Source organism: Neurospora tetraspora (assembly GCF_033439725.1).
Source record: "Neurospora tetraspora strain CBS 560.94 chromosome Unknown B0H65scaffold_1, whole genome shotgun sequence".
NCBI classification, from domain to species: Eukaryota; Fungi; Ascomycota; class Sordariomycetes; order Sordariales; family Sordariaceae; genus Neurospora; species Neurospora tetraspora.
The window spans coordinates 3,968,618-3,994,067 of NW_026944383.1; the positions used below are offsets into that span (position 1 = coordinate 3,968,618).

At 52.7% G+C, this 25,450-nt stretch overlaps 11 protein-coding genes across 11 annotated transcripts; 4 read left to right on the forward strand and 7 right to left on the reverse strand.

Moving 5' to 3' along the window:
• Positions 1-25: 25 nt before the first annotated feature.
• On the reverse strand, positions 26-1,180 carry B0H65DRAFT_450812 (acyl-CoA N-acyltransferase). Its single transcript, XM_062826022.1, has one exon. It carries the CDS (start codon positions 1,060-1,062, stop codon positions 346-348), a length of 717 nt encoding a protein of 238 aa, XP_062686479.1. The 5' UTR covers positions 1,063-1,180; the 3' UTR covers positions 26-345.
• A 513-nt stretch (positions 1,181-1,693) lies between these two features.
• Positions 1,694-2,545, reverse strand: B0H65DRAFT_544380 (60S ribosomal protein L20; the record flags this gene model as incomplete). The annotated part of the gene is made up of 4 exons (XM_062829287.1): positions 1,694-1,852; positions 1,912-2,088; positions 2,155-2,339; positions 2,536-2,545. The coding sequence occupies 4 exons, from the start codon at positions 2,543-2,545 to the stop codon at positions 1,694-1,696; spliced, it is 531 nt and encodes a 176-aa protein (XP_062686480.1).
• A 764-nt stretch (positions 2,546-3,309) lies between these two features.
• Positions 3,310-5,263, forward strand: B0H65DRAFT_36249 (protein CSN12). Its single transcript, XM_062823677.1, has 4 exons — positions 3,310-4,021; positions 4,083-4,370; positions 4,437-4,848; positions 4,943-5,263. Exons 1-4 carry the CDS (start codon positions 3,447-3,449, stop codon positions 5,024-5,026), a joined length of 1,359 nt encoding a protein of 452 aa, XP_062686481.1. The 5' UTR covers positions 3,310-3,446; the 3' UTR covers positions 5,027-5,263.
• Positions 5,264-5,733: 470 nt separating this feature from the next.
• Positions 5,734-7,292, reverse strand: B0H65DRAFT_563634 (uncharacterized protein; the record flags this gene model as incomplete). Its single annotated transcript, XM_062830233.1, has 4 exons — positions 5,734-6,191; positions 6,284-6,515; positions 6,620-7,053; positions 7,114-7,292. The coding sequence occupies 4 exons, from the start codon at positions 7,290-7,292 to the stop codon at positions 6,131-6,133; spliced, it is 906 nt and encodes a 301-aa protein (XP_062686482.1). The 3' UTR covers positions 5,734-6,130.
• A 1,436-nt stretch (positions 7,293-8,728) lies between these two features.
• Positions 8,729-9,809, reverse strand: B0H65DRAFT_505070 (Alpha/Beta hydrolase protein; the record flags this gene model as incomplete). Its single annotated transcript, XM_062827964.1, has 2 exons — positions 8,729-9,453; positions 9,512-9,809. The coding sequence occupies 2 exons, from the start codon at positions 9,807-9,809 to the stop codon at positions 8,729-8,731; spliced, it is 1,023 nt and encodes a 340-aa protein (XP_062686483.1).
• A 1,378-nt stretch (positions 9,810-11,187) lies between these two features.
• Positions 11,188-12,481, forward strand: B0H65DRAFT_544384 (protein phosphatases PP1 regulatory subunit sds22; the record flags this gene model as incomplete). Its single annotated transcript, XM_062829288.1, has 3 exons — positions 11,188-11,469; positions 11,538-12,402; positions 12,465-12,481. The coding sequence occupies 3 exons, from the start codon at positions 11,188-11,190 to the stop codon at positions 12,479-12,481; spliced, it is 1,164 nt and encodes a 387-aa protein (XP_062686484.1).
• A 620-nt stretch (positions 12,482-13,101) lies between these two features.
• B0H65DRAFT_36393 (xylose reductase) lies at positions 13,102-14,841 on the reverse strand. Its single transcript, XM_062823678.1, has 3 exons — positions 14,593-14,841; positions 13,488-14,278; positions 13,102-13,387 (listed from the first exon to the last, which is right to left on the reverse strand). Exons 1-3 carry the CDS (start codon positions 14,732-14,734, stop codon positions 13,352-13,354), a joined length of 969 nt encoding a protein of 322 aa, XP_062686485.1. The 5' UTR covers positions 14,735-14,841; the 3' UTR covers positions 13,102-13,351.
• Positions 14,842-17,059: 2,218 nt separating this feature from the next.
• B0H65DRAFT_484629 (uncharacterized protein) lies at positions 17,060-19,439 on the reverse strand. Its single transcript, XM_062827672.1, has 2 exons — positions 18,437-19,439; positions 17,060-18,329 (listed from the first exon to the last, which is right to left on the reverse strand). The coding sequence occupies exons 1-2, from the start codon at positions 19,030-19,032 to the stop codon at positions 17,342-17,344; spliced, it is 1,584 nt and encodes a 527-aa protein (XP_062686486.1). The 5' UTR covers positions 19,033-19,439; the 3' UTR covers positions 17,060-17,341.
• Positions 19,440-20,942: 1,503 nt separating this feature from the next.
• Positions 20,943-23,991, reverse strand: B0H65DRAFT_36408 (ABC transporter transmembrane region 2-domain-containing protein). The gene is made up of 3 exons (XM_062823681.1): positions 22,108-23,991; positions 21,592-22,045; positions 20,943-21,536 (listed from the first exon to the last, which is right to left on the reverse strand). Exons 1-3 carry the CDS (start codon positions 23,794-23,796, stop codon positions 21,076-21,078), a joined length of 2,604 nt encoding a protein of 867 aa, XP_062686487.1. The 5' UTR covers positions 23,797-23,991; the 3' UTR covers positions 20,943-21,075.
• On the forward strand, positions 23,992-24,659 carry B0H65DRAFT_36407 (uncharacterized protein). Its single transcript, XM_062823680.1, has one exon. It carries the CDS (start codon positions 24,187-24,189, stop codon positions 24,544-24,546), a length of 360 nt encoding a protein of 119 aa, XP_062686488.1. The 5' UTR covers positions 23,992-24,186; the 3' UTR covers positions 24,547-24,659.
• B0H65DRAFT_36406 (uncharacterized protein) lies at positions 24,660-25,193 on the forward strand. Its single transcript, XM_062823679.1, has one exon. It carries the CDS (start codon positions 24,773-24,775, stop codon positions 25,073-25,075), a length of 303 nt encoding a protein of 100 aa, XP_062686489.1. The 5' UTR covers positions 24,660-24,772; the 3' UTR covers positions 25,076-25,193.
• Positions 25,194-25,450: the final 257 nt, after the last annotated feature.

Here is a 25,450-nt window from a genome sequence, read left to right on the forward strand (position 1 = left end):
ACCGCCACGAACACATGAACCCGACTTTTCACATGGACCCAGCATTGTATTTATCTAGCAAAGGTAGCCGAATCATGACGGAACCGTGAGCGCCCACACTGAACTGACAACTCTGCCTCAATGTGTATTTCGTATTTTCACACATTATCTTGATGCGAGCACACGCTTCGGGACTTGGTAATTCTGATCCCGGCTCCGGCCTCCGATGCAGAGCAAACCCGATCCGGGATGCAAAGTGGAGCCCGGATCGGATGTCAAAACGGACGTCCTCTCGACAAGTTTCCGGAGCGGCATCGATCATCCATCTTTATTCTCTCTCTTCAGGCTAACCCCCCTCAGACCCCATCACTCCCTCCCAGGAAAGTACCTAAAAGAAGGCAAATCAATCCAAACCGTTTCTTCCGCAACCTCACTGGGCCTCGCCTCCCTCGCCTTCCAAGTAAGAAAGTGTTCAAACCCACATTTCTTCAGGATATTCTGGCTCTTCCCATTTTCATCCGTCGTCAACGCCATCAGTCGTTCTTCCACCACCTCTTCTTTATTCTCATAAACCCCATCCCCGCCCCTCAACGTCCTCTCATCACACTTCACTCCCACCACCTCCCTAGGCAGCGCCTTCCACAGCGGCAACCAAGCCTTCAAAAACTCGGTCGCGATGCCCTGCCCCCACGCCTCTTTCCTGAACATGTAGCCTAGCTCGGGCCATCCCAGGCTTGAGCTCCAGTTGTGACAGCCGCCAATGCCGATCAGCTTGCTCGGGTCCTCTTTGAAGCAGATGGCGTAGTTGAATGATTTGTTGTTTCCTTCTGGCGAGAGGAAGTAGTCTAGCTTGACCTTGGTCTCGTCAAGACTGCTGTCAGGCTTGCCGGCCGAGGTCCAAATCATGACCTCCGGTTGGGTGCGCAGCTCGTGCAGGGCCTCTAGATCGGAGGCAGCCAGAGGCCGAATGAGCAGCCTTTCTGTTGTGACCCACGGACGCTCCGAGATGAGCGGGAGAGGGAGGCAAGGGAGTGTTGACCTAACGGTGATGAAGGAGTCGGGAACCGGTGCTGCCTCTGCCATGGTGTTTGATGAAGGGTATACGATGTGGTATAATTTGGCGGTAACAGATAATAGGTGAGCAGGTCAAGTTGTTACGTATAATTAGTCACTTGAAATGCGTTCAGAGCAAGAAAAGAAAGCTGGGAAGAAAAGTTCAAAGTTTTCAAGGGAAGCGAGTTTTGTCTGGTATTACATGTCCACCCGCACATCCACTGCCCCCTGGCTTCTGCCTTCGCCGGATGAGTCAGGCCACCCAACGGGTATAAGTCTTCCAGTAGATTCCTGGTCACGTTCAAAGTAGCTGCAACGGTCCCCTATGCCAATGGCTTAACCGAACTTTCGAGGTGGCCGGCTCCTGGAAGTGATGTGTTGGATCGCTCAAGATATGGAAAAGCATCATCTTCCAAACTGGATCTTACCCAGCGTCCGCGTAGCAGCTGAGGCGTTCATCTGCTTTCCCCCATCACAGAGACGAGCAATGGCATTGCTGGAGCACGCAGTCTAGGTGTATGCAGCATCGACTTGCAGAACGAAAACCAACCACATGCTTGACCATTTATTCATTCATGCTCGTTCTAGGGAGCAATGCAGGATATCCCATTTCCCGTGATGAAAACCTGAACCTCCCAATCCCAGCCACGATAATAAACGCTTAAGCAAAGGTAGCGGGGCGCTTGGCGCTGAAGATCTTCTTGTTGGAGATCTTGGGGACGCGGTGGGGAAGAGGGAAGGAGAGCTTCTTGGTAACAAGCTGCTTGATGTAGGGGCGCTTGATGTCCTCGGTCTTCTCGAGCTCAACGACCTTGAGGATCTGTGATAGGGAGTTAGCATGCTGGGGGCCTGGAAACAGGGGCGATGGGCGCAACGTACGTGGATGGACCTGAAGCGGGCACGGTGGCGGGCAGCCATGTCGGAGTAGAGAGCCTCGACAGCGGCGGTGCGGGAGAGCTCACGGTACTCCTTGTACATGTTGTGAGTGCCAGAGCGGGAGTCGTAGCGGATCCAAACACCGAAGTTCTTGACCTTCAGGGGGTGCTTCTCGGTGATCTGATAACAGGTTCATTAGTTTGTTGTTCCCAAAGATATCCATGCCGATTAGACGCTGCTACATACCACGTTGCAGGTGACGATCTCGCCGGTGGCCTTCTTGACCTTGCGGAGACCGCGAAGGAAGTACCAGAAGCGGGACTTAGCAACGACCGCATTGGGCGCAAAGATGCGCATGCGGTAGAGGGCAGGAGTCGGGTTGGACTCGGTGGGCAAGTGGCGCCCAATGACCTGGTACTCCTGGAGACGACCTGAAGCATGACGTTAGCTGCTGCTTCAATATCACCATCGTCACCGTCCCCACGCGGCCCCAAAAGTATCAGTTGATATCGGCTTGGCTCTGTTGAACATTGGTTTCGCTGGGTCGTCGTCGTATTGTAGAAATCGCCCGGTTGTACTCGAACTCGGTTGTCCAGCTTTTGTCGGTCGAAACAGCCAATTCCCCACGGAGATCCATCTCTTTTCGTTTTCGAACGTGTCTGGACAGCCCCAGAAGGAGTCCCCAGCAGTAAATCCACCATTCCAATCGTGTTATATTGAAAGTCGCATCTCGTTGGGCAGCCGGTTTCGCGTTCGGGTTGTTGTTCGATGTTGTCACATTGCTGTCGCGATATTCACACTTTTGCAGGGGCCGGGACGACCAGAAAAAAGAATCAATCGCTTACCCATCTTTTCAAAAGTTAGCGATGCTCAGATAGCCGTGAGAATGCCAGGGAGCAAAGACTTACTGTGATTATTCGTCGCTAGGTACCGCGAGAATTTCGTTCTGTTGAGCTGAAGGATGTCTCGAATTAGCGGGCACGCGAGGAAAAAAATCCGGGTGTGCTTGTTAGGGCTCATCGTGCTCGGACCAAAAATTTCTGGGCCACACAACCTTTAGCCACAATGTGGCGGTGCGCCAAGCGACCCCCCGCTGTTTACCTCCTTGTGAAGGTGCACATGTGGGGCGGCAGGCACGCCTGGCCAGGCAACTGAACCGCGACTGCCAGGGAGCATCCGTCGAATGCGAACGACCAGCAACTGAAGTGCAACGATGCAGTGAGCTCAAAGACCAATCACATTCCAGATTCCCATCTTTTTTAAGCTGCAAGCTTCCATCGACATTCACCTTCACGCGGTCACTCTCGAATTACATAACAGACACCGTCTTTTACTTTTCTCTCAGTTGGACAACCAATCGACCTTCAGTTTGGTCTTTCTGTCTGTCAAGGAAGGGTCCTGTTCTCAGCAAACAAGGCCGCCTGAAGCTCCAAAGCTACGTAGTCTAGGCCACCACCGCCTTGCGTCCGGATCCCACACACCACGACACCAACAGCTAGCTGCCAGAGTGTGGCTCAGGGTGATATCAAGACACAAAAATGGATTCACTCATTCGAACATTCTCAAATGCGCAGACAAGCCGTGACGGATATCAGCTTGCGCAGACACTATCGCCTGATCTCCCACAGCAGCAACTTCAGGCCATCTGGAAAAGTTGCGGTCACCATGATGCCCAGAATGTCATAAAGCGCGGGATTCAGAATAGCACGTCAGGCTTCGAGAAACTGCCCAAGGACGAGGTGCAAGGCTGGAGTGATGTGTACCTTGCCTACTGGAAGGCCATTGGCGAGCTTCTCCCTGCTTTAAACCAGGCGCCGCAGTCTTCATGGACAAAAGTGTACGATGCGTGGAAGGAACTACTCTCTGCGTTATACAGAGGCTACATCGGTCAGGGGTTTGAAGCGTGGTCAATTCCGTGCCTATATGTCGTGGCCAAGAATCTGCGCATCTTCGCTCTGAAAGCCGATGAGGAGCGCAACAACAACGTAGCCGCCGGAGACACATCGGGCCAGATCTTCCAGGATGACTTTGACCCCGAATCAGAACAACATCAGAAACTGGAGGACTGCGCCCGTCAGTTGAACAGGATCTTCACGCTGTGTCTCAATGACAGGTACTACTACTTCTCTCACCGTTTGCATGCTTCAAGATGGACATCACTAACCATGTTACAGAGCACCCTTGGAGGAGTCACGGAAATGGGGTATTTACTATATCATCAATCTTCTGTTCAAGACGTACTTTAAGCTCAGTTCGGCCAGTTTATCCAAAAACATCCTCAAGACATTGTCGGCTTATCGAGGTGACATGCCGCCCCTGTCCGCCTTCCCCAAGTCACAGCAAGTGACGTTCAAATACTACGAGGGAGTTCTGTGCTTCTTGGAGGAGAATTATTTCCAGGCTGAGGAGCACTTGACACAGGCGTGGTCCCTCTGCCACAAGGATGCCATGAAGAACAAAGAGTATGTTAACACATCCCTCAATTCCAAGCCCAAACCGAACAAGTTACACTAACTCCTGCTTATTAGGCTCATCCTCACCTACCTCGTCCCTTGCCACCTCCTTACGACACACACTCTCCCAAGCCAAAAGCTCCTCGAGCCGTACCCCCGACTCCAGAAGCTCTTCCTGCCACTATCCAACTGCATCAAGAAAGGCGAGCTGCACGCATTCGACCTGGCTCTCCAGCAAGGCGAGGATGAGTTCGTCAAACGACGCATCTACCTGACCCTGGAGCGTGGCCGCGACATTGCGCTGCGCAACCTCCTGCGCAAGGTCTTTATTGCTGGCGGGTTCGAGGAGCCCAAGGTGGAGGGCGGTCCGCGGGTGCGGCGCACTCGCATCCCCGTCGCCGAATTTGCTGCCGCTATAAGTCTGGGGAGCAAGCAGACGCTTGAGACGGATGAGATTGAGTGCTTGATGGCGAATATGATTTACAAGGTAAGTGGACGGTACTCCTGGGAAAACTACACAGAGTACCAGACACATTTGTTATCCTCGTCTCAAATAACCACTAATCAACTTAAAATTCTAGGACCTCATGAAGGGCTACATAGCACGCGAGCGAGGCTTTGTGGTGCTTAGCAAGAGCGGTGCCTTCCCCGGAACTGGAGTATAGTGTTCCAAACTGTGATCGGGCGAATGCCAGCAGTAGCGGTACATTGAGTGGACGGAGGGTGACTGGGAGTAGAATCTGAAGTCCGCTTCTGGAGGTCGGGTTTAATCAACCCAAACCCTTACATGGAGAGAGGTAGTCGTGTAGTACTCATCTTCCTAGGCTGCGCTACTACTACCAGGTGAGTACCGCTCTGCTCTGCTGGTGGCCTGGTGGGTAAGAAGGTCCTTCGGATAGACAAAAACGAGCCGTCAGACGTCTATACATACTTAATCCGAGTTCAAGGGATGACAGTTTCAAATAAGACATCGCCAAATGCCTGCTTTTGGCGTGGTGTTCACGGTCATGTTTGTGAAGAACTTCACGGTGACGCAGGAACAAACAAATGGCTTCGGTCTAATCAGTCACAATCAGGAGGTCTGGGACAAGCTTGCATCACAGCCATGACTACAGTATGAGATATTTGTGAAGTGTTCATGAATCACATCTTTCTTCGATCGATTAACCAAAATGTCAAATATTCAGACGGCATAGTTCACATTGCAACCAGTTTAGTGGAGGGTATCAAAGGAGTGAATCTCCCCTCTCTGTTCAGTTTTAGTGTTTTAAATTCCCGCTGTACTGACGCGGATTCTCCATTCTGCCCATATCAAGCCATATTGGCGGCCCGTCAAGAGTGCTGGTAAGTATAGTCTTAGCTCAACGAGCGGCGTATAGAACTAAAAGCCCCGCAATCACACACACACATACACGTTCTGTTCCCACTCTTGTCCGGTCTCCAGATTTATTTTGTCCAGAAACCAGAAATACCACAAAGACCAGTACATACAATGTTCACATAATCCAGTCGTGTCCATCATGCCGTGATAGCTTTCGTCCGTCCTTGCTCCAAACTGGGAAATTGCAAGCTCAATTTTGGTGATATAGCCGAAAACAAACCTTCCCCAACGCCATGTGATAGAAAAACACCGAGTGATAACATGTACGAGTAGAAAGTATGACCAAATGGATCTTGAAGATAGAGAGCCATCCGTCTTGAAAATCACAAACCTTCGGAAGATGTGTGAAAACAGGAACCTAAGTGGGAAAAGAAAGTAAAGTAAAGAACTACGCTTGGGAGCCGTTCTCGTTGCCGGAGCTTTGTTGGGGGGTGTCTTGTTGGGTGCTGCTAATGGGGATTAGTCTAGTCAGAGACATGGTCCTCTACCCCCTTGCCACGAGGGCTTGCTTTGTAAAGGGGACATCAGAAAGGAGACTTACGAGGCAACCGAAAGGTCATCAACATGATTACACAACGCCACAAACAAATCAAAGAAAAGATCGCTGCCACCGTGAAACATCTCCAGTTGCATGGTACCGCTGCGCTTGAACGTGTCGCGGCCGCGGATGATGAGCGCAAGATAGTGAGCCCGAAGCTTGGAGTCAGTGTCGGGGGTGTTGGCGTAGGCGTATCTGGCTGAAGTCAAGATGGTGCTGGCCACTATTCCGCATTCTGCATGCACACACAGATTTTCGAGTCAGTTCAAAAGGTGGGACACGATAACATAAACGGAGAGTAAGGTATTTAGCAAAGTCAAGAAAATGAAATGGACTTACGAAGTCCTTGCTTCCTTAGGGCAATCCTCTTCAACTCTTCCAGCCCGTACTTCTCTCCAGCGCAGTAAATCACCGTGTCCTTCAACACTTGGCCATCCACCGAGTGATGATAGATGGTAGGAGCCTCCCGGCCGCCGCCGCTTCCGTTCCTCCCTGCTGCTGCTGGCTCCACCAGTTCCCACGTGTTCCGTCTCTTATCTTGAACAAGGCGGGGGTGGTAGTCGCCTTTGTAGAGGTATTCGAGCACCGAGGAGAAGATCTCGGGTTCCTCGTTGGGGAGCAATATTCGCTTGGTTTCCCCTTCGGAGAATTGAGTGTCGAGGACGTTCTTGAAGAAGGGAGAGGCGGATAGCACGTTTTCGTGGGCGGCGAAGATTCGCGTTTCTTGTCCGATTACGAGGGTGACGATGGGTGAGATGGGGTTGGGGTTACTACTGAAAACAACGATATCAGAGGAAGGTCGAAGTGAAATTTATTTCAAAGTTAAAACATACTCTGCACGAGCCACTATTCCGGTAACCGTCGTCGCATTAGGGCGGCGATGACGGGAATCATGTCGCCGCTTGGAAATACCAGCTTCTTTAGTGAGGGACAAGGACGAGTTCGATCTGACTAGCCTCGGTGGTCTTGAACCACTCTTGCTTTGGGGGATATCGAGGCGTCGAGAGGACATTGTGAGACGATTGTTATCAATCACTTTATCTCTTTCCAGTGGTGCAGTTCTCCGAAGTGGAAGGTGACAATCAGGCAACCGATTGTATCGACACAAAGATATCAGGGCGTCATGTGTCGGCGAGGAAGGCACTTGATGGTCGAATGCGATACAAAGCGACGAAGACTTGTTCGTATCGACTGTATCGGTCGGGTGGTGATATCTGGTAGATGTCACTCATCTACCCGCCGAAAGTGCCGAGTGAGAGCCTGGGATTCTACGCAGAAAAGAGGGGGAAAGCCTTGTTAATCATTGATGGGCAATACACCAGCTTATATATGAACGCGCAGCGCATAATCGAATACCTAGTCGCTTCCGTTTGTGCACTAGGCTCCAACCAGTCTTGAGTGGTACGTTGAACCTTGATGAGCAGATAGAGCGGTAGCCTTGGCTGGCACAACCTGCAGTATCTTTCACACCATCAAACGTGATTTGACGCGTTAAGTGTTCGAGGTGGGAAACGGGATATGCGCACGAGATCACCTGATGGCGCGCTAGTCCATTTCGAGGTCGCTGACCTGGGGGTCGACATCGGTCGGCCTCCCTCCTCTTTCCTTGTCATGGTCGAAAATGGCCCGGAATGGGATCGATGGATCATGGATGATATGCAAGGGCGAGGGGAGCCGGGGGTGGTGGTGCGGGATGGTGAGTGGGATGGTGGGATGGTGGCAGTCACATACAAACCGCGATTAGGGGTAAGAACACTGGAATGGATCGTTGATTGGCGTAGAGTCTTACGCCCGAGACAATCTGACCCGTAACTTCCAAGATTGGTGGTGTTTCCGCAGCTGTTTCAGACTTCGGTGAGCCTGGGGCGATATGATGGCTTTCAACGATTCACAAGCTCACAAGGCTGCCTTCATTGGACTTGGCATGGCTTGATGCCTGGTAATGAACCAAGATCATCGAACGAGATGGAAAGCTACCCGAATCTCGCCGTCAGCTTCAGCCATGAATCGGCTCGTTCGAGTTCATATTCCTCTGAGGTAAAGCCCCGACACGCACCTCTCTTGTCGACTCTCGTCATATTCCAGCCTTCACCCGCTTGAAAGCTCCGACAAGAGAGCCTCAGTTCCTATTGCAACTACCCGTGTCATACAGCACGCAATACACTTTGTAACACGACAGCATCAGAGCCCCTGCGCCTCCATGATGTGATGCAAGGACGACATTGGCCTCAAACTGCCTCGCCTGGACGGTACCTCAGTGGACCTCACTGGTAATGGCCGATGTCTTCGTTTGCTGTCTCTCATCAAAGTGCTCCGTCTCTCCTCTCTGGCTCGGCCGCTGCCATGTTTGTCCATGGTAAGTTCCGTAGCCATGAATGAGCAATTGTGCGGCCCACGTTCGCCAGACCAGTGTGGATTTCTGCCGCTACGCGATTGATGCCTGCAGTCTCAGCCGTCATCCAATGCTTGCTTTGTCAGTCGCACAATGCCAAGGGCAGCCAGCCTCTTGCCTTCGACTCTCATAATGGCATCGCTGTGAAACGCCGCCGGAGACTTGACCCGTTCAACCGGCAAGCCTAGGTCCTGGCATCTTTCGAGCAGACGCTCGGCATGTTCTGGGGGAACTAGCTCGTCTCTCTCGGCCTCGAGAATGAAGATATTTGGTGGTGGGCATCCCTTTTCCCTTGCCGTGTTGGCAATAGTTACCAGGTTTGCCCAGCTATCCAAATGATTGCGCAAAAACGGCCAAAGGTGCTTGTACGGGAGCCACTTTTGAGGGTATAGCGTCTCCAGCATGGTCCTGACCGACAAGAACGGGGTCTCGAGGAGTAAGCCCCGGATTGGCACATTTTCTGGTATTCTGCCTGTCGCAGCGAGGTTGGTGGCCACACCGCAACCGATACTCTGTCCCCAAAGCAGCAGAATGGGTTCAGGAGCCTCACTGCCTGGTCCATACAGTTGTTCATGATACTGAGAGATCCAACGCACACCAGCTTCAGCATCTAGCCTCAGACCAGCTTCTGAGGGTCGGCCCCGGGATGTCCAATATCCTCTGTAACTCAGGCAGACAAATGTTATCTGTAAAGGTGCCAGATTTGGGTTGTGGCTGTCACTGATATTTCGAAGCACCCATGACAAATCCGGCAATCGCGGCGGTATCGACGCGGCGTTCCCTGGTTATTCATATCAGCTGTGAATGTCAGACCAACACTTCGGTATGGGAATACGAACCTTGAAAGTAGAGGACATATACATGGGCCCTCGCAGCCTTCTTATCAGTAGGGAACTTGCCTTTTTGCATCGGGACGGTTGTAACGGCCATCGCTAGATCCGTCCCGTCTGCGGCTCGAGTCCTCTCATCCGTCCACTTGATTCCACCGCAGTGGTTAGCGTAGTTGTCAATGAGCTCCCACCGTGAATTGGGAGGGAATCCGGGCATGTATATGATCTTGTTCTGGAACACAACCAGCATCATACACTTCCACACATACAAGGCCACCAGAAGCCCCACGAACACGACTGGCGGCATCAGCGCTGTCGGAATGTGAATACATCTTGCAGTGCGGCCGCTACCAGCAACGGAAAATATGCATGGCTTGAATGTCAGGGGAACAGTCAAAGTCCTGACAGCAGTCACCCTAAGACCTGAACTTCCGATGTAGGTGCTACCCCGACGACAGTTTGGAAGTGAAGATATTGGACGAAGTCGTCCCAACCGGGCCCTTGAGGCGGGCACGAGACAGCGAGAAGCCATTGGGGAAAACTTGTGAGACAATGGCACTTGTCTCACCCGAGCAATCTGCAGGATTTCACGCAGCTCGTTTCCATTGCTTAATCTCGTGTTCAACTGCCACTTGTCGATTGCTCTTGGAGTCTCCTGCAAGGTGTTCTGCACATGCACCTCCACAACTGCGTCTCGAGTCGGAGATTGTTGGCCAGGTTTGGTGGCGCACTTGAGACGACAGGAGTTCCAGTGTAGCGAGTCCAGACAAACCGACGTTGATGCTCTGCAATTCGTCCGAAATGCCTCGATAATGTAGACCGTATGAACCTGAGAGGCGGCACAGAAGAATGTGATTTGTTCGCAAGAGTGGTTCCAGGCCTTCCGAGGCTTCTTGAAAGCCTTCAACCTTCTGGGTGATAGAGCTCGGTGCTGGGAGTCCACTTGAAAAAGTGACCGATGTGATTCAAAGGTACCAAATCGAAATGGCAATGGCGGTGAAGTTCGTTGATTTTTATGAGAGACGATGTCGGTTGAGGTCGGGGTCCTCCAACTGAAAACCGATGAATGATGATGATGCCCGGTGGACGGCTTCGGGATGCCCGTGATGCCTTCCCGTCGACCTCTATAGAGCTTCTGCACTAACAGAACCCCTGTACGACCAACCCTTTCCGGTCTGCCCAGGTGTCAACGAGGCAAGGCGTTGCACGGTGCACCCACTGATGCGATCCCCGCGTTTGTCCGCCTCAGGGGATCAACCAAGGGGACTACACTAGCGCATGACGGGACACCCCACCGGGTGGCTGGAATTGGACCCGTCCATGACCATGACGATGTTCCACGAGGAAGCGGCCCCTCCTTCCTGTAGATGCGACTTCCATTCGTTTGATTTTCCATCAAGAAAAAAAAACGTTTGGAGATTCTCCAACTTCCCATCATATAAATGATCAGTCACTGCATCTCTCCAACAAATACTACCCACCACCGACTACCACCGCGCCGCCACTTCCGACTGCGCCATTAACTGATCAACACTGCCTCGAGTCCTGTGATAAAATCAATCCGTGTGCTCAGTTCATCATTTTTACCTTTGGACGCTTTTCAGCACGACTGCGACTGTTCCACGACTTTGCGCAACATTCGAGAGCAGACACCAATACATAACCGCCCGCATAATACCACAACCATGCCGGCCCCCATTGAAGAAGGCAGCAAGACACCAGGTCACCATTCGCCCGGTGACCATGTCGAGCTGGTCGACGACCATCCTTCACCACGACACGAGGGCGAAGCAGGAAGTCCCGCTCTCAGGGATAGTAAAGGCTGGGACGGGAAGCTGCGGGTGCCAAAGAGTGCTGTGCTCGCAAATCCCGAAGCCTTATCGGATCCGGAATACTCGGACGATGACAACGTTGTTCCCGGCGAGGAGGTTGCGGCGGATGAAGGCAAGCAATTCGAGAGCGCTCATGTCTGAAAGATAGTGATCTGGCTAACCATGACCGGTTCGATTGGTTTACAGATCTTCTCGACAACGAGCCCCTAGACACCGACGAGATTATTTGCACGCACTCCCGCATTCAGTCCATCTCGGCATTGCGTCTTGAGCGCTTCAAACAAGTTGCCCGCATTTGCCTTCGCCAAAACCTGATCCAAGACATTGAAGGCCTCACCGGCGTCGCCGAGACCCTTCAAGATCTCGATCTTTATGACAACCTCATTTCGCACATCGGCCGCGGGCTGACTGACCTCACGAATCTGACCAGCCTGGATCTAAGCTTCAACAAGATCAAGCACATCAAGCACATCAATCACCTGACCAACTTGACGGATCTCTTCTTTGTTTCCAACAAGATCAGCCGCATCGAAGGTCTGGAAGGGCTCGACAAGCTGCGCAACCTCGAACTGGGCTCGAACCGTATCCGCGAACTGCAGAACCTCGACTCGCTCAAGAACCTCGAAGAACTCTGGGTGGCCAAAAACAAGATCACCGAACTCACCGGCCTCGGCGGCCTTCCCAAGCTGCGTCTGCTCAGCATCCAGTCCAATCGGATCCGCGACCTGTCGCCCTTGCGCGAGGTGCCCCAGCTCGAGGAACTGTACATCACGCACAATGCGCTCGAGTCACTCGAGGGACTGGAGCACAACACCAAGCTGCGGGTGCTGGACATTTCCAACAACAAGATCGCCAGCCTGAAGGGCATCGGTCCCCTCGCGGAGCTGGAGGAGTTGTGGGCGAGCTATAACATGGTCGGCGACTTCGCCGAGGTGGAGCGAGAACTGAAGGAGAAGAAGAACCTGACAACGGTGTACTTTGAGGGGAACCCTTTACAGCTCAGGGCGCCGGCGTTGTACAGGAACAAGGTCCGGTTGGCGCTACCGCAGGTGCAGCAGATTGATGCTAGTAAGTTGAACGTGCAATATTTGGTGCAATTCAGAAGACTTGCTAACACCAAAACCACGCAGCTTTCGTCCGCGTATGATCTTTAGGGATTATTAGAACGTTGCACATCTGTCATTCCATTCTGTTTTGGGTCTTTTTTTCCCCCTTTAGACAGGTGATACCTTATCCAAAAAAGGAGCAAAGAGATGGATGGCGATTTTGGCGGTTTGCAAAGCATGATAATTGTGCAGTCAAAAGTTCATGCAGCATGGCACTGGCGTTCATGGTGCTACGGCGTTAGATGGATTGTTGAAGCAAGACAATCGACAACTTGATGGATTTCCAGTAGATCCGATTACTTCCCTCGTTTCGACCGGTATTCTTCGCTCCCACTTTCGCACCCACTTTACATACATGCCCTCTTTACCCCGACCACGGGGATCTCTTCGCATGACGATGCTAATAAGATAAACAACGACGACCAACAAGAAGTTCAGAGTATCAGCACATGTCACAGAGCAGGAGATGAACAAGAATCAAGTTCAAAAAAAAATTGTGAAATCTTTATTTCTATAGCAAGTAACCCACCGCCTATTTCATGGCAGACAGGATATCAAGCAAACAAAAAATGGCCTGGAGCCGGGAGAGTTGATCTGCCAACACCCTTTTTTCTGGGCGTCAGCAGTAACGACGGGATGGCCCATCATATGTACACATTCCGTCGCTAACCACGGTGACCAGCCGTCTCTCCTTCTCGGTGTCTCTGATGGTCGGGTATGTGGGTTGTTGGATGAGAGTGTGTGCGATGCATGGCACGCGGGGGGTTGGTGAGTGGAAGCGATTTAGGCAACCAATCCCTTCCTTCCGCCTACACCAGTGCGATATGGGTATAATACACACTCAACCGGGGTAAGAGAATTTTTGAGGGGGAGAAGCGAGCTTTCCCCCCTCAGTTGCGGGAGAGGTTAATTTAACCAAAGATCCAGAGGTTCTCGGCGGAGAAGTACTGTAAGTTGTGATTGTTAGTATATACCCCATTTCATATCATGTATCATATCCGTCGGAGGCCAAGTTTGGGCGCCGATGAGAAAGTTATAAAAACTTACGTTGGTGGGCTGGTTGAAGCGGATGCCGCGGTCGAAACCAGAGATGGTCTTGATGTCCTCCTCGGAGAGATCGAAATCGAGCGAGTTGAGGTTGGACTTCATGGTGGCCTCGCGGCTGGACTTGGGGATGATGGCCAGGCCGCGCTGGGTGGCCCAGCGGAGGAGGACCTGGGCGGGGTCCTTGTTGTACTTGTCGCCGATGGCCTTGATGGTGGGGTCCTCGAGGAGGGGCTGGAGCTTCTGGGCGTGCTCCATGTTGAACTCGCGGAAGGAGGCAGGGCCGAAGGAGGAGTAGGCGGTCACGGCGATGCCCTCGGCCTTGGCGAGGTTGAGGAGGTTCTGCTGGACGAGGTAGGGGTGGTGCTCGATCTGGAGGGTGGCAGGGCGGATCTTGGCGTAGCGGAGGAGGTCGTACAGGAGCTGGGCCTGGAAGTTGGAGACGCCGATGCTCTTGGAGAGACCCTTCTCGACGAGCGACTCCATGGCCGTCCAGGTCTCCTGGATGGTGGCCTTGGAAGGGCGGATCTCGCTCTTGCCGTCAAAGTGCCAGCCGGGAGGGTAGCGGACCGAGGGGTCGACGTACTCGAGGGCGACGGGGAAGTGGATCAGGTAGAGATCAAAGTACTCGAGACCCCAGTCGGCAAGCTGCTTGCGGACAATGGGCTCGACGCGGTCGCCGTCGTGGAAGGTGTTCCAGAGCTTGGAGACGATGAAGAGCTCCTCGCGCTTGACGATGCCCTCCTTGATGGCGCGGGCAACACCCTGGCCGCACTCAACCTCGTTGCCGTAGTCTGTAACCAAGCCATATTGAGTCAGCCAACACGAACTATGCCATTGCGCATACTATGTCTTTGATGGCGATGTTGTTTCGGGTGAATTCGACGGATAATGTCTCTTTCACCTGCAAGCAGGGTGGGCTGAAGTGACAGGGGATGATGTGGGGTAGTCGTGTAAGTGTTCCATGCCCCGCGATGGTGCTACTGCTCGTCATGGTCCTTTAAAAAAAAAAAGGAACACCACGAGAGATGACCAGGCGAGGAGAGACACTGTGTTTACAATGGGTATTATACGATGTATAACCGGAAGCGGGAAGTCTTGAACGTACCGCAGGCACCATCGAAGAGGCGGTAGCCGGCCTTGATGGCGTTGTAGACGACATCGGAGGCGATGGAGCCGTCGACCTTCCAGAGGCCGAAGCCGACCTGGGGCATGTCGAAGCCGGAGTTGAGCTTGATAGCAGGAACCATTTTGTCTGTTGGTGGGATGTAGAGGTGTGTGTGAGACGGAAAGAGATCAAACAAGCCAGGCTAGGTGGCAGAGCGGCCACGATGGTATTTATATTTGCTCTTGTCCGTAGGTGTCCACGCTAGAACTTTCCCGGTCACTCGTACCGTCGTATGTAGAAGTGTGTATGTACATACCCCGATGTTTGGCCTACTCCAATCTTTCCCGGCCCATCCACGGACGAATGCTATGCCGGTTGGAGAGCAGAGCTATGATGGTGATGGGGTTCGGCTCATGCTGTCCCCTCACTGCCTCCCTCCACCTCCCTCCCCATTTTCCATGGACCCTCATCTGGCCTGACGGGATGCCAAGGTTGCATGTCGAGGTGTGGTTCTCGGATGCTGTGCGGAATCCCATGACTTGACTGGTCGCCAGCGATGCTCGAGATGCCCAGGGAAGGGTAAGGAAGCCCAGGGACGGCTGCCTTTCCGGAAACGGGCCCTGATTGGCATGGATAATGGCCCGAAGCCTTGTCAGCCGGCGCAGGGCCAAGGTAGTGGGTACTGGATATCTCGACGCCCATTTGCGCGGTTTAAAAGAAGTTGGAGAAGGGGTGGGTACTGGGTTCATCCGACGGTCGAACAGCGTCACTGCATCCACATGGACATTATGTTGTACATGGCGCCAGAGCGGCCTGCCTAACCGTTTGCTTGTACCTTGATGGTAGCTTTGAACTCGGACCGGACTGGTCACAACTCGCAAGGAACGTTTTCCCTCTCGGTCTCTCCAACTTCTCGGTTTATCTGCGGAGAGATTTTCCCGGGCAGAACGCCTTTACCCAAGGCCTGTCTCAGCTGACCTTGAAAATCTTCAATTCTGTCAACACATCGAAGTCGTGTTTCGAACAATTGTTGGAGCCGCTGGAGCCCGCGAGCTGCGGGTGGTGGATCTGGATAAGACCCGGTAGCCCGCCTTTAAGTTGCCATTTAACCTATTTAACCGGAGCCAACCAGAGACCGCGGCTAATATGGGGAGTGGGTTTGACAGATATCTCCACCTTTGTTGTCTTGGAGCATGGGGTTGGCGGGGCAGCGCTAGGATATTTGGCAAAAAGGCACAAAGGCCCCCATTGATGCATACCACGGTGAGGAGTGGGTCACCGAGGAATCAACGTCAGTTCAACTTTCCAAACTTCAACTTGATCATGACAAGGGAACATGGACAACATTCCATACGAACTACTTTCCTTCATGTTCCTGAAGTCTATTTCCGTCTCTTTCTATGTGACAAAAATAAGATACCGAAAATGCAAGAAAGTTCACATATCATCGAGTGTCGGTCGTCATGCTGTTGTTTGCTGTTTGCAGTTAAAGTCAACAGATGCTGGGGAAGGAAAACAGCTTTGGTCGGGGCCGTAGAAGGTTTACTTTGGTTCATTTTTATCTTGAGAGCCTCAGCGTCGAATCTTCCGCGTGACTTTCAGCAGTTGTCGACCAAGTCTTCCTTTCAGCGGGAAGAAGAGAAGGAGCCAACGACATACACACCCACCGTGTACCTTCCGCTTGTTTCTCTTTTCTGTTTTTGACTGTTTCCCCCACGACACTTTTCCTATCGAGCTGTTGCCATTTGACCTTTCTGGAAACCCTGCTGAGGCAAGACAACTTCCAACAACCAATCTATCCATGTATCAGACTACAGCCCGACTTGCTACCAAACCCCGGAAGCTGTACCCAGCATGAGCACCGGCTGACTGGACATTCTCCGGTTCAAGGTCTCATAAGGGAACAGTTGACATTTCTACCCAATAACATCAGGGTTGCTGTGATAATGGTGGAGTATAGCTACGGGACCCATAGGTACCAGCTGGGACTTTGTTGGAGAACTTCGCCCTCAGATGTCTCAATTCTTGCTGTCAACGACAGGTTGACTTCAGGTACGTATGAGGCACCGTTGGCGGTTGACAGTTATTTTACCCTCTACACGTATCCCTCACTTTGGGTATACAGAAGCTGATGTACACGATCCGTCGCACATCAAACCATGGATCACTGCTACCGTTCGTGCTACCCCAAAACGGCGGTGCCACCATGCCACCGACCCCGGAACTCGATGCAGCTAGCCTGAGGAGGAAGCATGCTGATGATGACTGCAAGGACCCGCAAAGAAAGCATCAAAACCACGGTGGAGCTGGTCCCACGGAAGCTAATCCGGCACACGAAAAGCTTCTTTTTCTCGCTTCCTCCCCTCTCAAAGGGTTTAGATCGGGGACAGGCTTCCTGGGCTACCGATGGAGTACCTCCAGTCGGGCCAGCAACATCGACCGACAAGGGAGAACAAACATTGTTCCTGCTTGTTGACTGGCTGCCAGTCGTCGACGGTCGTCGACGTGCCTGCCAAGCTTGTCTCTTATGCCGTTTAAGCATGGGAGTATCCGAGGTTGTTGCTTTTACACTAAAGGAGGGTCGGCGATGTCTGGTTCACCTAACGGCAGCTTTCAGCCCTACGGAACGATATTCTGCCCATCACGCCCCACTCTGGTATCATCATTCCAGATTCCAGAACACTCACTCGCCAGTTCCGTCGCTAAGGTAGGTGGTACCCAGTACTGCTTGAACCTTTTTCTCATGATTCTAGCCGAGACCTCGACTCTGCCCTTGTGGGTTAGAGGTACCAGAACTATTACTAGAGGTAGTAGTGTCCAGGCCATAGTTCGCATACGAACACCTGCAGATATCTGCTTCATCCACAACGTCCACAGCCTCCATGTCCCTCGCCCCAACCGACACCTTCACATTATCATTAAACACCACAGGCTTTCCCTCAGCATCCCTGCAATCCGGCGCTTTCTTCCCATTCCCCCTTTCGTCCTCCTCATAAGTCTGTTCCAACGTCAACTCAACCGCAAACGGCCACGGCGCAAACACGTTCGTTGCGTTGAGTAGTGGTGTCGACACATCGCTGATATTAGCCGGGTAACTCGCCCTCATGCGCGTCCAGATTGTGCCCCTGACTACCGTCTGATTATACCAGCATATTGCGGGCGCTGGTGTCGGTGTATGTCGCGAGATTGTGCTGTTATCTGCTTGTGCCCTCTTCGCCGCCCCTGCTCTTGACCATCTGCGTCTAGAAGTCCCGTTGGCTTCCTCCCCTCCGTTAGAAGCAGTCTTCGAAGCCGAAGCCGAAGATGATGATACAGCAATCGTCGTCGTCGTTGTTGGTGTCAAAGACACAGTCGAGGCCGTGCTGCCCGTAGTAACATCCGGCACCACCGCCTTCGCCATAGTAAAACTAAATGTGAACCGCTCGCTCGGTTGATTCGCATCGATCATGGTGAGGTTGACGTCTCGGAAGGTGCCCGTCGGCGAGAAGGGGTCGTCGGAAGAGGAGATGACGTAGGAGTAGGTGGTTATGGGTCGGATGATCCAGCGGAAGGACGCAGCAGAGGTGCTTTCGTTCGCTGACGGAGAGTAAAGAGTGTAGGGATAGCATCGCCAGAGGGCAGGATTCCGTTGGGGTGCGCAGGAGGCTGAGAGGTTGGTTAGAGCGGCGGTGAAGGTGTAGGAGCTGGCGGGGAAGAGGTCGGTGGGTAATGGGGGGTCGGGGTCGGAGGAGTGGTGTCTGGAGGAAGGTTATATGTCAGTGTTATCTGCAAGAAGGGAATCACTTGCGGTGGGGGGCGAGGACAACAGCACCCCTTCTCAGGGAAAAAAGAGAGCAAGATATACCTTTTCCTCAACCCAATCGTCAAACCAACCGCCAATCCCACAATCAGACCAATTACCAAAATCCCCAAAACCACCACCTTATACCATCTACCCCGTCTTCTCACCCACCCCCCTAATGCCATATCTTTATCTTTCCCTCCGTGTACCCCTCTCCCATCCTCACTCTTCCCTTTAGCTGGCCTGGGACTACCATCTGCCTCAGACGTCCCCTCCCGATCCCTCTCCGTCGTCGGCAGTATCACCCACCGCTCACTCCCATTACTATTAAGCGGTATAGACCTTACACTTCCCACTTCCCCCCCTACTGCTCTTATCCCCGGTACTCGCTTCGGTACATATTGTGGTACACTGCTTGCTCTGGACAATGCCGGTCTCGTTGTGCTGGGTGTGTATAAGCTGTTGTTGTTCGCACTACCCAAAACTCCACTGCTCCTCGTACTCCTTGTAGATGGTGGTCGTCGGTGCGGCGATCGAGGTGGTACTGTTGGTGTCGTTGCTCCATGTCGTCGTGGATCCGCTGCGTTCTCGTCCTCGGCGATGACGGGCATGGGGATGGGTGTGGAGGAGCGGATTGAGCGACGGCTTCCGGGGGCCATTTTTTTTAAAAAAAAAGAATTTGTTTTGGGCCCTTTCCTCTTCTTATGCTGCTTTTGTTGTTCCTGTTTCTGTGGGTTCTGATTCGAGTGTTTCCTGTCATTAAGTTCGCAGTATATACCATCCTGCGAGGGTCAAGGCGTATGAAGATATAAGTTGCTTCCGCTGGTCGCCAAACTGCTGTCCCAGCAAGTTTTCCAGTAGCATTCGGGTGGAATTGGTGTGTAGGATGGCCAGGCCAGGGCAACGAGATATGAAGAAGCTCCGAAGAGAGCTAGGAAGAAAGGTCCCTCTGAGAGCAAGGTGCGAGAAAGGAGAGATGTGAGTTGTTAGCTCCTCCTCCTCATCATCACCATCCCTTTCTTGTTATGTATCCGAGAAGGGGGCCGTAAGTACTTAGAGGTGTAGGTATCGTATCGATAGGAAGCGGGCTGGATCTAGTGTTTGCCAGTTTTCGTGATGGCGTCAAAGACCGAAATTGGCGTAAAAGGATAATAGAAGGATATTAAGATTGGGTGGTAAAAGGTTCTCTGATGATGACTTTTTCGGGCACGTCTTTGATCACATCGGGCTTGGCCGCCAGCTAATTTGTATAACCCCGATCTTTCACTCTTCTTTCTTTTCTTCTGCGACCTTGTTTTATGATATGATCTGACTTGCCCAGCCTAGCTATGTATGTTCTCTCTTTCCAAAAGGCACAAACAACATTGTCGATCATTTATGCATGGGCGATCTTGATCCTGTTGTTGCTACTGCCGAGGTCCAGGCGTAGCTGAGTGGTGGTCCTGGGATGAATGAATGGAAAGGCTGGTCGGCTTGCTGGTCAATGAACCTGGTTGCTTGGCCGGGGGGCCAAAGAGACCGGAGAGGGAAGTTCTGAGAGATGAATTGGCGATGTGATGAGCAATACTTGAGGTTGTCAGAAAGCCACACGGGGCGCAATTTAAGATGAGCTGTGATATTCTTCTTCCCGGACGGGACTCGCGTCGGGGATGCGCGCGCCAGCAGTTTTTGGTGAAGAACAGAGGTCCTCGTTACGTCACTGGGCCTACCTATCTCATATTCCTGGACAAGAGAGAGTAGGATTGGGAATCATCAGTTGCCTTTCTTCTTTCTCTGTTTACCGGCCATTGACAAGGCTCCTGAGGTTGCAACACAAGACTTTCGGTGTCCTCCCCCCGACCTTCCATCGACCCTCACCTATTCTTCCAGCCAGCTCACATTATAAGCCTGGCTGTTCCCCAGAGGGACACTCACCTAAACCCCTCGGATATACCATACTGTCCGCTGTTCCATTCGCACAGAGATCACGGGGCACATGAAGTGCTCAATCCGGTGTTCTGGTCGCATAAATCATTGACGTTGCTGGTCCTGCTGCTGCGTGGCTGGCCGGCACACAAACCCCTGAAGTCGAGCTCCAACCCCGGAGAGAAGCTGAATGCAGGTTACATGGCCGAGCTATTGGCCAAAATGATTAGCTAGAGCTGAAATGAGGATCGCGGGGAGGCGCTCTGCTGAAAGTGGCATAGGGCGGCAGTAGCTTGCATTCTGGATGATGAATTGATTGATGAAGAGTGGGCTGCAATCGGCCGTTGGCTAGCGATGCAGGAGTCAGGGCGCTATTGAAATTCCCCCATGGTGTGGGCATGGGACCAGAACGTCTTCAGGCAGAATGTCGAGGAGACTAGCGAAGTTCATGAGAGACCATGTTACCTTGGAATATCGAGTCCTCTGATACCTGTGCCGTACGATCGGAAGGAACAAAGGGAAAGAATACATAGGTAGAGACTGAAATAGTAGCCGAATGGGATAACGAGAACTTCAAGATCAGAATACAAAGATGTGTATATGCTGAGAAATGGTAGATAGATATATATACGCGTCAGTACTTGATGATATCTATTCAAAACCTGATCGCCCTCCTCAAAGACCAAAAAATCCAACAATCCAACGTTCATCGAGTTTGTGTCTCGGAGCCAAAAACAACATCACCATAAGTCATACACGAGTTGGGCCCTCACCTCGCCCAGTACCCGCCATCACGCTCAGTTCTCCGTCTCGGTCGCATCCTCATACTCCGCCTCCGTCTCCGTGTGGTCGCCCTGATTAGCCTCCTCGTACTCGGTCTGATCGGTTTCCTCCTCGGGGCGAACAATCTCGACCGTCGAGTCGCCGATCGAGCGTTGCTCAAGGGTATTTTCGGACTCTGTCTGTGTGGCCTGTCCCTCTGCCTCCTTTTCCGCATAAGGGGGCGGGGCAAGATTCTCGCCGCCCTCAACCCACACCTTGTTGAGCTCCTTCTCGATCTCCTCACGGCGTGCCTTCCACTTCTCGACCTGCGCAAGACGTTCGCGAAGATCGTGCAGTTCGCGCTCAACGTGCATCTTCTCGCTTTCAGTACCGATGCGCTGCAGCTCCCACTCGTCGCCCCGCTCACCCATGCCGAGGACCAGGTTGTACATGTGGTATTTCTTGAGAGAGGCGCGAGTCGAGATGGTAATCAAAGCTGTGAATGAGGGTTAGCGGGAAGTCCTGTTATCAAGGCAGGCGTGAGTACTTACTGATTCCCTTTTCTTTGCAAGTCTCGTAGAGCAGTCCCTCAACATCGCTGGAAACTGCGCTTGTGCCCTCATCAATGAAGGCATACTGTGGCTCGTGGTACAGCAGGCGCGCAATGGCAAGTCTCTGCTTCTCACCACCACTCAGAACGTCCTTCCATTCCTTGCGGGTGTCCCAGCCACCTTCACGTTCAGGCAGGTATCCAAGACGTGCTTGATCGAGGGCGCGCTTCAAGTCGTACTCGTTCTTGCGCTTCTCGCGCATGTCGGCCTCGCCATCAGGGTAGATAACCTGATCACGTAGCGTACCGATGCTAAGGTATGGCCGTTGCGGGAGGAACATGATGCCATCCTCGCCGTTGTTCTTCGGTCGGCTCACAAGACCTCTATACACTGGCCAAAGCCCGGCGATCACTCGCGCAATCGCACTCTTACCCACGCCGTTAGGACCCGATATCTGTGGTGCACGATATGTTAGCTACAGCAATATTGGGGTCTAATCGCGGGACCAAAACGTACCAGGAGATGCTCGCCGCGACGGACAACCATGGAAAGTGATTCGAGAAGCTCCTCGCCTCCTTGTGGCCACAGCGCAGGAGCTACAATGGGCACGTTCTCCAGGCGGACACCGTCAAAGCCCTTTTGGATGGTACCCTGTACGTCCGACAACGAGTAGAGTTCGTTTTCGCGACCTCTGACGTAGTACGCGTCCGCGTGGGCTCTGTGAAGAGTGGAGATGAGTGTATACACGCGACTGGTGTAACCGGCCAACTCTGAAAGGTCTTTGATGGAGTACATCATACGACCACCAGCATCGGCAAGTGAGAGCATGAGACGCTTGTTGGTAATGAAGTCCTTCATGCGGGTGCGTTCCCGACCGCCCTTCTCGGCGTGCTCTGCCTGTTGCTCGCTTGCCCCTCCAAGACCTCCCCAAGCTGGCAGGAAGACTGGAAGGGAAGAGAGAAGATAGCCGTAGGCGCTCCAGCTGTACTTGAGGATGAAGTCTTCAAGAATATTGTATCTGATCTTGAGCATGTAAATACCCTCCATCCAGTTCTTGAGAGACTTGAATTCCCTGTTCAGGAAGGTCTTCTCCATCTCGGCGCCACCATAGAAGGCAATCTCCTCTGCGTTTGCGATTAGGCGCGCATGCAGACCTCTAAAGTCACCCTCCTTTCGTCCTTCCACAGCCTTGAGTTTGCCGAAAGGTGGCGAGAGTCGACGCAGGATGCTAGCCGTCAGGAAGTAGTTGCTCAGGAGACCTGTGAGAGCTAGTGGGCCGAGCGAGCGGTAGAGTTGATAGTTGAACACGCAGATATCGACAAATGGCTTTCCGAGAGAGGAGTAAAGATTAGCGGCAGCAGCACAGAACAGAGTCAGATCCTGAGTGATGAACTGGTCCGCTCCCTGCCCGACTCCACCGTCCAAGTTGGACAGTTTGTAATAGTTGAGGTTATCGTTCAAATACAGGTCGTGGATGTACCGAGTAAGACGGGTTCGGAAAGCAATCGACACCTTGGACTCGAGGTATTTGATGGTAGCGTTGACATAGGAAGCAAAACCGCCCAGTCCGCACCACTTGACAATACCCAAGAGGAACTGCTTGCCATTTCCAGCCACTAGATCACGCACAATCTCACCATCTAGGCGGGCAACGACTAGGGAAAGGTAAGTACGGAGCATGAGGAAAATTCCGTGGCTAACAAGCAAACCAGCCTCCTTGCTTTTCCATCGTGGAACCATGATGCTCATCAGGCTAAGGAACTGATGGAGGAAGGCAAGATTAAGGCCGGGTTTCGTCTGAGCCGAAGGGACATGACCGTCGCCGAGACCTGAGACCCTTGGGGGGTTCAGGAACAGACGTCTGTGGGCCTCGAAGGTGAGCGGCTTCGTGCTATGGATAACGACCTTGGAAGTGCCGTCCTTGTAGGGGACATAAATAGTCCTCGATCCGTCCTTGTTGTGCAACCATGAGTTGGTGCGCACCAGTTTCCGGCCTTGCTCCCTATCCTCGCGTCTGCGCTTCCACCATCTCCGCGTACCCTCGCCAGATAATATGATGGATGTCGCAAGTGCAAGGGTCGCGAGAAGACGTGTCGTCCTGGTTGTCGTCTTCAGTTTGGAGCGGATGAGTTCGGTGTATTTGTTGATGAAGGACGCGATGGCCTCTTCGGCCGCGGAGCCTCGTAGGGTTGATTGCGCCGCCATGATGTCGCTGGGCGTCGCCAGGCGTCGCCGGCTTCCACTTCAGGTCTTATCTGTCCCGATCGATCCTCGGGGATCAACAGCCAACACTTGCCCTTAGCATCCGGGTCAAAACAAATCACGCGCGGCTGGGCGCAATATGATATGGGCGCAATATGATATAGGCGATGCGATGATTGCGCTTCGTGTGGTATCGAGGGAAATTCGCTTCAGCGATATGGTGACGGCGGGGGATCGCGTGTTGTTGAGGTTGGGCTTGGATGTGGAAGAACGAATAATCAATGGGGACCTGAAGGCGAGAAGGAACGGTTGATTACACTACTGTACAGACTGATACGATGCCGACAGGATGATGACGGATCCGAAAACTGGTTGAATGCCGTGTCCAGGCAAATGATGGTTAGCATGGCGGCCGACAGTAGCATGGCCGTCGGGTGGCATGTGATCGATACACTGAATGACCCCCCAGGCGGTGTTTCGACTGCGAACATTCCGAGGCCAAAAGTCTCCAGTGAGCCAATGAGAGGCGGTCATTCCACCAGCAAAGAGCAACGTCATCACCTGCATCGGTTTCAAAGTCCCACTGTTGTCCTGGGGAAAGCTGGGGAAGCCCTCTGGACTCCTGGAGCACGGGCCATCTCCCCGGGTTCTCCATTGTCCAGGCACGAGCTGTCAAAGGTTCGTCGGCAATCTTCGCCCTGTGTTGAGTTTCTCCTAATCTGGTTCTCCTGTCTTCTCCCACTTGTCACTTGAAATGAACTTTTCTGCCAGAGAGTGGGTGTTGCAACAAAACAACAAGCTCACACCCACGGTTAGTTAGGTCCGATATATCAAAGAGTCCATCTTGACAAATTCGCTCCAACATCACGTCTCTGAGTGTTTCCGTGTTACTTGAGCGAAGACGGGGCAACCCTAACAAGAGCCAAAGAACTTGAGATGGAAGTTCGAGAGAAGCAGTGGAGGAGCTTCCAACCCCACGATGATAGGACATCACCATCGGTTCCAAGGACTTGGTTTTTGGCCTCTTTTTCTGGCCTGGCTTGCTTGCCGTCACTGCTTGCTTGGGACCGGGAGTACGCAGCTTGCTTGGGTAACCAGCGCCCTATTTGCGGACCATGGCCCTGCGTTTGACCTCATGCTCACGTTGTTGCGGCTTCTATTTGGAGTGCTGGACGGGGACGGTATCGATTCCCGTAGGCGGATCTCGCAAGAGCTTATGGTTTCAACCCGCGCTCTCCGCGTCAGGTACCGAAGGTCAGGTACGCATGCAGAAAGGGGGTGAAGATGCGCACACGGCTTCGAGACTCCTTGGCTGCTTTGATTTTTAAGACTTGTTGGGGCAATGGAACGAGTTGGCGAGCAACAGGACTCCAAAGCAAAGCGCCTTTGATTCTCCTTTGTATGAATTGGCCATCCGACAATCCGCACTCGTCAATCCTCCAACAGCTCGAATTCATAGCGGATCCAAAAGCTCCCTGCGGTCTTCGGCGTGGACTACTGTGCATAGAAGCTCTTTATTAAAGTGGACAAGACTGTGACGAGCTAGACGGCGGCCGATGTGAGTGGTCACGGATCACCACAGCGCATGGTCCCGGATCCAACCCATCACTGTAACGGGCGCCAACATGGCCAATCACGAGGCCCAGTTGCAGCTCCC